This window comes from Hyposmocoma kahamanoa, unplaced genomic scaffold (assembly GCF_003589595.1).
Source record: "Hyposmocoma kahamanoa isolate Upper Pololo Valley unplaced genomic scaffold, ASM358959v1 62, whole genome shotgun sequence".
Taxonomy (NCBI): domain Eukaryota; kingdom Metazoa; phylum Arthropoda; class Insecta; order Lepidoptera; family Cosmopterigidae; genus Hyposmocoma; species Hyposmocoma kahamanoa.
In genome coordinates this window covers 10,385,597-10,400,323 of record NW_020653850.1, presented here as the reverse complement: position 1 = coordinate 10,400,323, position 14,727 = coordinate 10,385,597, and the positions used below count along the sequence as shown (strand labels likewise).

The following is a 14,727-nucleotide window of genomic DNA, read 5'->3' as shown; positions in this document are numbered from 1 at the left end:
TATGGGTGCGCAATTAGGACCCTTGTTCTAATTACTTGGGACAATGTGGGTGATTTGTCGCGTACCTACTATACCCCTACTATGTACTGTACATGTCTCTCTATATGTACATACATATATTTATACATGGTACCAGCCATACTTACCTACAACCTCTCTTTATATGTGATGAAAAACAAATTAGAAGGCGACAGAAGATAGCTTCAAAAAAGTTTGGTATGCCACAGGGTTCGCATTTATGCCCGATATCTTTTAATACTCTACATACCCATTCTTCTGCCCAACTACCAATGATTTCTCAGTGAAAAAAATGTACTGCTAATTTAGAAACCCTTCAAATGGATTTCAACAAAATAAATTACTGGTGTAAAAGTAATGGTATGGAGCATAATGCAAGTTCGTGCTTTCAGATGTCCTTCACTCGTAATCGTAATATTAAACAAATAGCAAACCATTAACGCGTGGATGGTACTTACTTGCAATCAAGGACCTCAATTAAGGAGGACTTTGGTATTATAATAGATTCCAAAGTTACCTTCATTCCTCATGTTGCTCACTATCTTGTCCAGGGTATCTAGAACTTTTGGTTTTGCACTCCGTAACACTAAAGATTTAAATAAACCGGAAACATAAACGATCCTATACGATAGTTTCGTACGAAGCTTTTTAGGGTAATGGGTCAATAGTCTAGTGTCCCCATAACCATACGCTCAGACTAAGAAGGGTATAGAGACGTTTTGTTTGTAGCTTGATTTTTACGGGGGTGCCGCGAAAATAATAGGCTTCTATAAAATGGGATTAAAAGAGTTTAAAATGCTTGAAAAATGTTGATATCGTATGAACATAGCTTTCCTACATAAACATATTAACAACAACATTGACTGACCACTATTGACATCCATGATAAAATTTACCATTCCTCGTTGATGGACAAACTTTTTTATGACATTCGGCTGTTAGTAAATTCAAAATTTTCTCTTTCTTTTTTTTAATGTTTTGACATTTTTATAATTAATAAAAAACATCCTCTAAAGTTTATGCTCTAAATTACATCTATTCGGCAAATTTTAAAGGCGGTTAAAGGAATGTGGGTGATATCTAATAAACCGAATTTATACCCTAATTTGCCACCCTTAGAGGTGGAATATTTTCTTTAGATTTGAATGGGACCACTACTGAGGTACCTTCTCTCCAATAAAAAAAAATCATCGAAGTTGGTTCGCAATAATGTCGGAGTAACCACGTAATATGCGCACAAAATAAACAATCGAATTGAGAACCTCCTTTCCTCGAACGACCTTCCTATTTTTTTTTTTGAAAACGCAAAGACAAAACTACAAATAGTATTCCAAAATCATGAATATTTTCTTAAACCAAAAATTATTGTATTAAGTATGAAAAGTAACTTAAAAAAATCACAACATTGTGTTTTACGACACAACTACAAAAAGTTTTGCTAATTCACATTAGACACAGGAACAGGGAAAAGTTTTAATTTGTCATTAATATTTTCGAAAATGATGACCGCTACATGGAAGCACTAAATCAGGCCTCATTTCATCGGTCTTGTGTCTGAATAGATTATAAATGATAATAATGATAATAATGCGTTGTAGTGGCGTATACATCCAACAATGGACATATTCTCAGACTCTCTAACGAAGCTCCGCCACGCAAGCATTACAAGTAGATATAGGGAATCACAACATTATTAACGCGGAATCAGCTTGAGTTCATGTAATAAGAGCAATAAAGATGTGCGGTCCGCGTCGGCGGTCTTACGTAGTGTAGAAAGACAAGTAGTGCAACAAAGGGGCAGTCGACATTAAAAGGTGAAACATAAAAAGAGCGTGAGAGTCGGGTGCGTGACGGGCGCGTGTCGGATCGGGACCACGGCGGGTTTAATTCCGTGTATTTGTACCAGATCTGTACCAGCTCTCGGTGTATGCTTTATTGTTTAAATAGAATCAAAGACTTGCGAAATTAAAGTAAGGCATATAAATACGAAACGTGTTATGTCTAGTATTTTTATTATACCAAATGAAATTTTTTTTTTTTTCTTTCTGTTTATTCAAAGTTCCATAAGTAAGTTTCATAAAAGACTAACTTAAACATCAGCGATGTCTTCTAAGGGTATGTTTTTGAAGAATATTTTCACGTTTTTGTAAAGTATCTTGGCAGCACCGTCAATCATCGGTCTTCCAAATTCCTGTGAGACTTGCTTCCAATTGTCATTTAAAAATGAATGCATTGCGTCACCTGAGAAATTAACACGAAAAATAAAAAATAGTACCTAAAACGAGTCGCACTTCCAATGAAACAGATTTAACTATAAAAAAATATTTTGCAAAACCATTATACTAATGCAATTTATACGGAAAAGTAGATATTATACATTCCTTGAATTTTCCATAGAGAGCGTAATGCTAATTGAAATAGTAGCTGGCGACAGACCTTTTTTATATATTTTTATTCAAATTTCGAATTTATTTATATTTTATACTTTGGCCATACGTTTTTTGATAATCATTGTTTTTATTGCTTTGTATTATTATTGTAGTATTATTATGCTTGTAGTATTATTGCATCGAACGTTTCGTGCGAAATTATTTTAAATTTTTGTAAAAAATAAGAGGTTTAAGTATAACATTTATGTGGTCTGTGAGTATAACATTTAAGAGCTCTTCAAATGCTCAGTAGCCCTAAACATGAAACTTTTAACTCGTTTTCTGTACATTTTACCAATGGAAGGTAAGTCACTGTTTCACTGGAGGTGCTAATAGATTGTACATAATGCGTAAAAACTCAACCGTTTGCTTAATTAGAGAACGCCGGCAGACACAAAATATAATACCTACTTACAGCTTAAAATTTTTCCGATATAAAAATTTTACGTGCTTATTAGATGAAGTAGCTATTAGACTACATTACAATTGTATTGGAAAATAGGACTGAAGGTTTATCCGTTACGAGAAATTGCTGAAAATGTCCAAAATCAATTGTAACTTAATTTTTCAGCAACACAATTAAGAATAGTGACAAACAAAAGTAGTTTGACAACTATGATGGTTGGATTACTAAAAAAAGAATATAATGTCTACCTTATTATCTAAAAAAGACCATGTTTCACAAATTACAAAAGATTGATATCCAGTTACGCTAAAATATAACTTTTGAATAACGTAGAAATATCTGGAAACGATCCAAAGGGATTCGGCTCCATTTATTGAATGATAGAATATCCTGTTTCTCACGCAGACATGCCTAACTTTACCTTTACATGAAAACAAGGTAATAAAAAAGTTGCGTTTCATAAAATTACTTTTAAACAGTATTATATATGCGGCAAAAAGCTAGACTGGTACCAATTGAGCCGCATTAACGCGATAATACGGAAAACTGTTGACAAAATGTAGCTTATCCTCATAATAACGTAGATTTCATGGCCGCAAGACCTAGCTAGGTGTTTATCTCCAAAGCCGGTTTATTAAATTGTATCCAAAACTTGAATTATAACAATACATATTTCACTTTTTAGTACTTACTGAGATCTTTGTTCCCATTAAACAGATTAGACATGTTGAAATGAGCGCCATCTTTAACTTCAAACGTAAAGTCGTATTTCGTTGGTAACACGTGATTCTTGCCTTCTGCGTCTTTGTCCATCTTGTAGTCAATGTACATCTGGATAGCGACGTTTTCTGAAGCATATTCAATTCAATTTATTGCTCCATATAAAGTTTACAAAGGTCTTAGATAACATATAGGTCTATATTATATTATACCCTGGAAGGGCCATAGTATTTTATAGATAAAAACAGTATCAAAAAACAAGGAAACAATCTTAAAATAACCTAAACATGCTAGCTATAAACTAATAACACTTTTTTTATGAAACCAAGTGACGGGACATGGACGGGACGAACAAGTCGTGCACCTGGTTGTAAGCGACACGCCTATCCATGACAGTTGCAGTGCCACTCAGAGCATTAATTGCAAAAATCTGAGGGATACTGCCACTGCGCCCTTCACCCTGAGACGTAAGTTGAGAATTCTTATGGTCCTGTCACCATCACCCTTGCCCTTCAAAACCAAAACGCAGTAATGCTCACATTACTGCTTGGCGGCAGAAATAAGTAAGGTGCCCGTACTTTCCTGGGCAAACTGTTTCACAAGGAGCTCTACTAAAATGACGGCCTCCGTGGTCGAGTGGCTTGCACACCGGTTTTCATGGTGTCGCCATCTCTGAAGTCCCAGATTCGATCCCCAGCCAGATCAATGTAGAAAACTAACGTTACTATATTGTCTCGGGTCTAGATGTTTGTCGTTGTTTCCGATTTCCATGACACAAGCACAAAATTTGTGATCAGAGCAACGTAAAGTATGTGATGTTGTCTAATATTTATTTATTTATTATATTATTTACTTTATTTCTTTAGAGAGCTATATATTATATTTGGGATAATACTATTTGATCGTCAAAGATATAGTTGATCTATTACAAAAATGCACTTTTTTTTAAATAAAGGATATTTTTTTTATGTTTGGTATATATATTAATTGTTCCGTCTGTATTAGTTGATCTACGGATAAATTATAAATGAACTGCATTCAAGGTAACACTATCATTTTGTTTAAGCATACTAAACTAATATTTGGTATTCAAAAATAATATTTGATCCTCTTTTTTATTATTGGTCTTTTCTTTTAACGATAGATAATATTTATAATCAGTATATATTTTGATATTGAACTCTTAATAAATCTTGGTTCCTTGGTTGCATCCTCCATTCAGTAGGTTAGGTTAGTATATGAAAAAGCAGCACGAGCCGAGCGAATCTAGCGAGCGGACCGCGACTGCGGCCGGAAAGTGCCAGAAGCCTGTTTGCTTGCGTTTCCGAGCATGTTTTCGAGTCAAGTTACATTATAATTAATATAATATTAGTATAAAATTATGATCAACATTTGCTTAGCTTTTAAAATAAATAGGTATCTAAATTTTATTTTTAATGCTCACTTGTCTTAGTTTTGAGGCCCAACATAAAACTAACAAAGTTAATTTATACAATCAAACATTTTTTGCGTAGCTCTGAACAGATTATATGCATTGATTTAATTTATTTTGTCTCAGAGAAAAAGGATCAATCATTAAAAAAGATGACCGTTTAAATTGTTTTTGCCAGCTGCTTTTGCAAATTTAAAATGATCATTTAAATACATGCCATATTTGTATTATCTTCACAATATACTATTTAATGCATATCACTTAATATTTATCTTCGCAAAATTCGTTCAGATCGTAGTGACATTTTGGTATTACAAAGTTTTTTAGTTGTTTATGTAATTTTTATAGTATGAAAACATTAACTATTAACTACTAACTTCTATTGATTAATGACTTGTTTCCATTTAATGTAGCCAGTCCTACTGCGAATAAATGAACTCACTCAGTCTCAATTTCATTTGGCCATCGCCAGTAATGGGCAGAATGAGAACTCTGCCTCCCGCAGTGTAATGGCCCCTGACAGCACCGTTCAGGTGGTAGTCTACTTCGATCCGCTTCTTCTTGAGGTCCCATCTGAAAGTCAAATTTTAATGAGAGATAAGTGGCATATTTATTTTTATATACGGTGCCGTATTAATGCATCATGATGCGTAAAAACGGCGCCGGCGCGTCTCCGCAAGCAACCTATTACGCTGAAATCATGACGTTGCGACGATGCAACGCTTGTGTGGCATCGCTCTTAATCCTTTGATATCTTCCCCTGTGTTATCTGAAGTACTGTTGAAGGCACTTATATAAAATTAAATATAGCGCAGCGTCACCGCTCAGGCGTCGCAACGCCAACGTAACGTATCGTATGGCATTGCTCTTACCACAAAACATTTTCTGGATCAAATACTATACCAGGACTACACATACATACATATGGATTATTATATTATATATTATATTACACAGAATATATAGGTACACTTTTTGATGTGTCACTTTAACCTCCTAATGTTCAGCAAACACAATGGGAAAAGCGCTTAACGCCTAATTTACATTAAAACGTAATATGCATACATGCTTCAAGAACAAGCAAGTATTTCCTCAGTTTTGAATGAAAAACTTTTTTTTTGTACCAAGTGCAGGGACGAACAAGTCGTGCGCCAGGGGGTAAACGACACGCCTATCCATAACAGTTGTAGTACCACTCAGAGCTTTTAATCGCAAAGACCTTAGGGGCATTTTCACTATGCCCATCACCCTGAGACATAAGTTGACAAGTCCTGTGTGCTTGTAATTTCACCCTTCCGAACCGGAACGCATTAATGCTCACATTACTGCTTGGCGGCAGAAACCGGTATGGTGGCAGTACTTTACTGGACGAACTCTTTCACAAGAAGCTGTACTACTACTAAATTTTTCTAGATACCCTATGGTTATATAGAATATATGACGCTAAATTTTAATGTGATATTTTCATTATAATGTATATTAGGCGTTTATGTGTTGTGTGTGTTCATAGGAATAATATTATCTGGATCTGACCCACTTCACATATTATTATGAACATTTTGATGTACACGGGGCCTAAGGAGATGAAAGTTATTTTGATTTACGGTATATATCTATTTACATAAAATATAATATCTTACTTGATTTTTTCAAAGACAGCCCCTTTTAATCCTTTCAACTGGCCATCTTTCATACTAAATTGTAAACCAGAAACATCAAAGGCCAGATCGTCAATGTGCATGGGATCGAGAACTTCGATGTCGAGATCCGGAAGACCGTCGCAGAACAGCGGGAGAGCTTCTTGAAATGCCTTTTGCAGGCATGTTGAGTCTTCGAGCTTGCATTTTTCTACTGGCAAAACTAAAAAACAAGAAATTATACCATTGATGCCAGTCTTTCAGTCGACAATGATGTTCGAAACTTTGATGATGTAATGTTTTTTTATCTATTTATAAAAACTGATGTTTGAACCAGGAGTTATAGGACCACATGGTAACAGACTTTATAAAACTTTTCCACTGCAGGTAATAGACACCAACACCTATCACTGCCATTTTACAGTTATATTGTTAATTCATTTTTATTTGTTTGTCGGCTAAATTTAAAAACGTCGTAACAACGTTTTTGGACGACATCCCTTTATTATTCTTCAAGTGTATTATGGGGCAATATAGCTTAAAATATAATTTACAGACGTTTTTAAATAGAAAACAAATTGATCATAGATAGTCACATAATTATTTCTTTTTATGCCTACGCAAAAGTTCACATTAGTGGAGGTTACGAGGTTTCCGAATTTTGCCGACGATATATAACAATTGAGATTACACAATACAAATGAATTAGTTAATCCTAACGTGTTGACTTAGGGTAACAACCTCAGTGGTCCAACAGTTTGCACTTCACAGTGCAAAGTGCTCACGCGCTTGATGGGGAAGATTCGATTCGCGTTAGGATCAATAAGGGAAATCTTATTTTCTAATTCGGTTTTGATCTGGGGGTTCTGGGTGCCTTGGAGTGACCATCTATAAGCTAACAACTCGAAGAGACTAATTTAGTAAGCCCCAACATGATAGTTTGACTGTAGTTGTTAAGGAGTTGGGATTATAGGTTACCATATTATTATAATGTCATCTAATTTACATAGTATACTATAAGTTTCAAATCAATTGGAGAAATAGAAACATTTTATGACTGATGGGACAACTTTTTTATAAAAAAAAACCTCAAAAGTTCGTGCAAATTACATCTATTTGCGAAATTTTATTGAAATCGGTTACCGGAAAATTCGCGAAACCGGATCCATCCCGTAGTTTGCCAGTCTTAGAGGCAATATTCCGCCTCTTCTTCAAATTTCAATGGGACCAATCACCAATCCAACCAACCAATCCAACCAATCATCAAAATCGGTACCAAAATGCCGTTCAGTAATCGTGACACATACAAAAAAAGTCGAATTGAATACTTCCTCTTTTCTATTCTTCAATCTTTAAACACCTATACATTATGTTCATTAAACACAGCCCGCGAACCACGAAAAACCATCTCGATTAAAATAGGCTTCAAATAAAAAACCAATGAAATCAGCCGCATCATTGGAGTTACGTTGCCACTGATAGACATACACGTAAGTTTTTGTGGATGCCTTACTCCTAAATGTCAAATGACAGCCATCCTATCGAATTTTGATATTACTTTCATCGTAAAACTGACATTTGTATAGTACGTATGACCTTCGTTGCGGACAAAATCCCGTAGTATCGTATTTCGTGGTAGACCTCCTGGTTATTGTTGCTAATAAGTATTTTCGATACTTTCTGTACCTATCACAAGATCATGATACATGGTTATTGTATGTCTGTGTTTGTTGGCATTAAAACCGGAAAACATGAATGCGGAAAATATTCTACCCACGTTTTAAAAAAATTATATATCAAGGGCATATCAAGCTTGACACTGTGGACTTTGGACAGTTCCTATTATATGCGGCATAGAGTTGAATTTAAATCTTTTGTGTCAAATTTACTCCTGACTCTACAACCTAGGTGGATTAAAAACCAAAATAAAAAGATCTGTAACGGGCATATAGATAAATTCGCATTGTCGGCTGACCCGTTCCGTATCCAGTTGGAGGAATTATAAATATGGCGAAGTCCCTGGTTAGAGTCCAGCCGGATTGAAGGAAGTTTTCTTTGTTTGTTCGATCCTTGTATAAATAATAACAACGAACTAGTGAAGTATTCTCACAGAAACTATATGAATACCATAATAGTGAGAAAAAAAACGTCGTGATGATTATGAATACAAAGATTGAACACACAGAAAAGTTTTCAAAAATCTCTCACTAGATGTCATTAGCAGCGAACAATGTCGAAAGTCAGTACAAAGATCTATAACAAAAACACATAGGAGAATTTCGACGACTCCGTAACTGGACCCGTGGCTCAGACGGTTAGAGCAATGCTACGGTGCAGCATGGTCGTGGGTTCAAGTACCACTGTGTCGACGAAATTTTTCTGTATGTTCGATCTTTGAATTCATAATCATAACAAAACTAGTGGAGTAATTTCACAAAAACAAATCTCAATAAAAACATGATATTAAAAATATTAATTAGTTATTATGATTCTTTTAATCCATAATGGGTTTTGCCACAAATTTTACGCACTACGTGTTGCAATACCCAAATTCCACGAAACATTAAAAATAAATTATACTTTCTTACCAGTGACGTAGACTTCTCGGTTAAAATCCACTAATCGTCTAATTCCATTAATAATTATGAAAGTAATTAAAAATTACCACATTCCTATTTATAACACGCAACAACTCGTTTTTTGTTAACAATATTTGGTAATAAATCCATGAAGTATAAATTGCAAAACAAAATTATTCTGGTTTGGATTCCCTATGAAATTTCCATTTGTACAAAGAATTTTCTCAGGAGAGCTCTTCTCCGCTGCAGATTTGGAGATAATGGGGCATATGACTCATCCATTGAAAACCGGTGCTGATTATAATGCTTTAAAGTTAAAATTTAGGTAATAATAATCTAATCAAATATCTTTATTTCGTAAGTAATCAAATTCCACATGAAATCGTTACATCAATTCAAAACCACTACTCCTTAGAAGGTGAACTTCACCTGAGAAAAATGATTTTTTTAGTATCATCACAAACATTTAAAACCTGGAAGTACACCATGGGTTCGTATCATCTATGTAATCATTGATTTTTTATTAAGTTTTTCTTATTAGTACATTTTTAACATGAGCTTTGAACTTTCTGTTAACAGGCCTGAGTATTTCTACATCTGCAAACATGAAAGCAACAAAATGATAATTACACTGTTAATAAGATATATACATCTATATAAGATAAGATGTTATACATCTATACATTTAGTTTTGCAATCATACAATGTCATAGTAACTTCAAGGAAATCCACATATTAGCTAGGTTAATAGAACACGGGAAGCAATTATTTATCTTCCCTTTACTTAGCACGGCGTATCTTACAATACTGACAGAAAAATAAATATTTAGAAATTCGAATCGGAATTTCTTGTTTACTATTATGTTACAATTACACCATTAGTAACATAATGAAAAATAAAATTTTGTGTCAATCTAAATTTAAAAATCAAAAAAACTTAAAATTTAAAAACTAAACTAAACTTTACTCTTCAAGCGTAATATCGGGTAATATAATATACAATATAATTTTTAGACTAAAGGTATATGATTATATCTTTATTTTAGTTAAAGTTATAATCATAGATTGCATACAAGTAAGTAAGCACAAAAGTTGTTGCCCAAAATGTACGAAGCTTACGAATTTCCTGAATGAATGAGTTTAATTTACAAATTTCCTACAATACCTACTGAAATAATAAATAAATAAATAATAAATCGGCTCTCATTACAAAGAAAATCGCGGACAAACAAGCTCATAGAAAAATATTTTTCGAACGAAACCAGAACTTTTTAAAAGCACAAAAACAATACTATAACTTACCCGAGGCACTGCCCAGACCGACCAAAAAGATGGTAAAATGTATAAATTTTATTAACACTTTCATTTTATTGAGTTACACTGTGCCCTTATGGAGTGCAAGAGCTACTGTCAGTGAAGTACAACAACTTGCGTTAATATACTGGACAATTAAAGTGTCTTGTCGTGACCACAATGACACTTCTAGGGTTTGCAGTTTTATTTTTTAGCACGAAAAGACATCTGCCTATAGATATACGTAGTGACTATTATTTATTTTTTGAAGAAAATATTCAGCGCCACCGATGTTTGTGTAGCGTCATTTAATAATAGTACTTTTCGAAGTTCAATTTTAAAATGTTTCCAATTTCGCAGAAGTAGACGGTTACATTGACGAGGCCAAAGTGTCAAGCTTGACATACTTCTGACTGTAGGCAATGACATTTCATCATTTGATTTAAGTCTTTTTTATATATCAGTGTTATAACTTCACAACCGTACTCAACGAACCCATTAAAAATTTACCTTAGGTGCCCAGTTACACGAAGCGACAGTTTTCACGCTAGTTACCACGCTTGTACCTAAATTAACGAATTCTATTTACTGGGTAACAAAATTTTAAATTCTTTGAAGTGATACGACCGCGCGGTCGCCGTGCGAAAGCCGCGTTGACGCTTATTTGAGACAAAACGTAAAATCTACACGAATAGAGCATATTTTACCATGACAGTTAGATGCACGCGGTCGCTGCGCGGCGGCGGCGAAATTCGTGTCGAATAAACGCGCCCTAACTGTGTTGGTAGAAGTATAATACGTGAATTGACTTTTCTATAAGATTTTTGACAGTATTAACGTGGTTCTCAATAATAAATAATTAAAAGACGAAACAGATATCCGGTAATAATCCGGTATCCGTAATGTCGTACCTAATTTTATTACGCGGCCGTACACCGGATTGTGGAACAATATCCCATCGGATATTTAGTGTTCAAAACTTATAAAATTCGCATTAAGAGCCCTAAATAAATTGATTTATTGATTAAGAGGTATAATAAAAGAGTAGTAGAAAGTACACGATGTTTACAATCTATATATTTATAACTGTAACATACGCTAGAAATTTAGTACAAAAGGGAATGGTCAAATTTGCCCCAGTCCCGGTGCAAAACAAACATACCTGGGATTTATATATATATATATATATTAGATATACAAATTCTAAATAGTTTTTGTTTCGATGTCAGCGGCTAACATGTCAACGTTGCCTCTTGTTTTTATTCAGGCGCCACTTTTTGTTTACTATTTAACAACTATTTATTACAAAGCAGTATAAAGTGACCAAGAAGTGTATAAATGATATTAACAAAATTAAGAAAAAAAAACTACTATTCTGTATGTACCTAATGCGAGGTGATCAAACACATCTTGGTATGTAACGACATCTTCATCATCAGTGAGCTACATACCAAGATGTCTTTATCCTGGGGTGAGCGCCAAGTAATATATACATAGTTTGTGTATGCATATATACCTACCACAGCTTTTGTTATGTATAGAGAACAAAAAATGTGGTAGGCTTTTGTTTAAACATGAAAATACATTGTGTGAAAACAAGAGCAAAGTTGACGTGTTAGCCACTGATAAAGAAAAAAAACGTTTAATTCATTTACCTAATATTATAAAGAAAAATTTGAGATATGTTTCTATTGAGCTGGAACAGACTTAATTTTGTATGGGAGGTCACGACCTCTCTTTGAACTACAGAGTTTACTGTCGAGCTCTCTCAGCTTCTACAGTCTCTTCGTCTATTGCAGCAAAGGGCCGGATCCATTCAGCCTTAACGCTCGCCGGATATCCGGTATCCGGCCGATTCACTACCCGTTTCATCTCTAATATAATTATTTTTATAAACCTCAAAGCTTCCGACGATAAAACTTTAAAAAATTACTAAAATATTTCTTTTTTCGAAATTAATACGTTTTTATTTGTTTTTACTTCGGTTTCACTAATTTTCTATCACAGACTCGTTAATTTTTTACCGTTACCAAAAACGACTAATTATAACAGTGTACGGTCATCCGTGTTCTTATAAGCCATTGAGCATATTGTTTATATATGAAGTCCAACACCTATCATTGACCAGTAGGTATTGGACCGTATTCCACTTAAATTCGACTGAAAAACACTGAAAAACATTGAAAAATTAATTCTTTTTATCATGTCGATGGCATGCACTATAATGCTTGTGATGACAGGATTTGCCAATCGGCGTACTGTACTCGCCAATTGTTGCCCAGGGTACGCCAGACGTACTGAAAAAGAATGGTACGTCGTGTGGGGAGACTTTTTTCATACACACCAGTTAATAAATTAGGTTGATTCTGTTTAATTTAGGTTACGATTCTTTTTTGTAATATCAAGTGACGGGACGAACAAGTCGTGCGCCTGATGGTAAGCTCCATAACAGTTGCAGTGCCACTCAGAGCTTTAAATCGCAAAGATCTGAGGGGCACTGCCACTGCGCCCGTCACCCTGAGATATAAATTGACAAGTCCCATGTGCCTGTAATTTCACCAGCACCCTTACTCTTCAAAACCGAAAGACAGTAATGCTGACATTAATGCTGGCGGCAGGAATAGGTAAGGTGACAGTACTTCCCTGGACGAACTCTTTCACAAGGAGCTCTACTCCTACTAACTACGACTAGTTCTGCCGGACTGTTACAGCGTTGATATTCAAAAGTCCTCAACATTGGATACGAAAATATTACTTCTAATTCTTATACTTACATTATGATGTTAATACTATATACTATGGTACAATATCATATGTATAAGTCACGAGAAATAAGGAATTCCAAATGAGATAATTAGTTGAATGTGAAGACGTAATTACAGCAGTGAAGAAAGCAATGAAATTACTATTCGTCTTCAAATACTTCATCCTAATAAATAAAGAACTTATGCAATGAAATCTTAAAGACTGGGAGTCCTAAGAGAAAATTATGAATATTTATTATCTTTTGTTCGTACTTTGTGTGAACAAAGCTAAACTATTCAAAACTTCGAGGTTGGAAATTCAAAACAAAATAGAGAGCATCTCGTTTTATGAACAAAATGTTGTTATATTTTTTTTTCTTGGCTTGTCGGCTAGTTTTCAGCCACTTGCAAGCTGATATAAAAGTTACTTAATTCAATAATTACGAGCAAAATGGATTCTTCTAACGCAAAGTTTAGTCATCAAAAGTCAAACATTAAAAAATACTAAATTGACTAAAATGCTAAAAATTTCCTGTTCCTCAATTTCTTAAAGCTAAACTATTCAATACAAAACAGTGCCCCCATTGATATTGTTATAAAAGATAATTAAACAATAATTACACGCGGATTATAATCAGTTTACATATAGGAAATGAAAGTATTCTTCCAAATTTCAATCGCGTATATTTGTTTTTTCAAACAAACCGACGTTTCGGGCCCTTTACAGGTCCCATGGTCACGGTTGACTGAGGTGGTATAGTCATCAACCATTTATGTCTAATATTAATGCAATTCACCCTATTTTACCCATTATAGTTACAAAAGTTGTTAATTAAATACTTAATTTTGATTTTACAAAGAAAACATTCCAATTTACACTACATTATGTTTTACAAATTATTTCATTGAATCAATCTAAAATCAATTTTTTATTAAGTTCAATTTATTATTAATTAATAATAGAAATTAGAATAAATTAAAACATTAATTAGTACTGCAGTCTTATGTCTGTTTGGGATTTTCCATCAAATTAAACATTGGATCCCAAATGGTGGTACAGAGAAACCATCTTCCCTGTTGAAATTAGGTTTTTTTTTTTGGATGTTAGAATTACCGTTGAGGTACCTATCTGTATGAGTTTTCTTTCGAAATACTCTATGACCTAAGGTGTTATTAGGATTTTTTAAATTAAAACATTTAAGAAGACTAAAGAACCACAATTCTCTTGTCCCATAGTAAACTGAATCTTAGTACTAAAATAATTAAGATGGTTCAAGAATTTTCCATGTTTGTCATCATTTTACATGTCTGTCAATCAAATCAAAGTAAAAAAAGCCCGATTTCAAAAGTACGTGGCACTACATATAATTACCAAGTTTTTATTGAAATCGGTTACCGGAAAGTGCGCAAACCCTGATTCATCCCCTAGTTCGCCACTATACGGGACTTGACACAGGAGATAATAAAAA

General features: G+C 34.1%; 1 protein-coding gene across 1 annotated transcript; it reads right to left on the bottom strand.

Moving 5' to 3' along the window:
* Positions 1-2,065: 2,065 nt before the first annotated feature.
* On the bottom strand, positions 2,066-10,633 carry LOC113229559 (circadian clock-controlled protein-like). The gene is made up of 5 exons (XM_026463204.1): positions 10,524-10,633; positions 6,646-6,865; positions 5,448-5,578; positions 3,546-3,701; positions 2,066-2,259 (listed from the first exon to the last, which is right to left on the bottom strand). Exons 1-5 carry the CDS (start codon positions 10,585-10,587, stop codon positions 2,108-2,110), a joined length of 723 nt encoding a protein of 240 aa, XP_026318989.1. The 5' UTR covers positions 10,588-10,633; the 3' UTR covers positions 2,066-2,107.
* Positions 10,634-14,727: the final 4,094 nt, after the last annotated feature.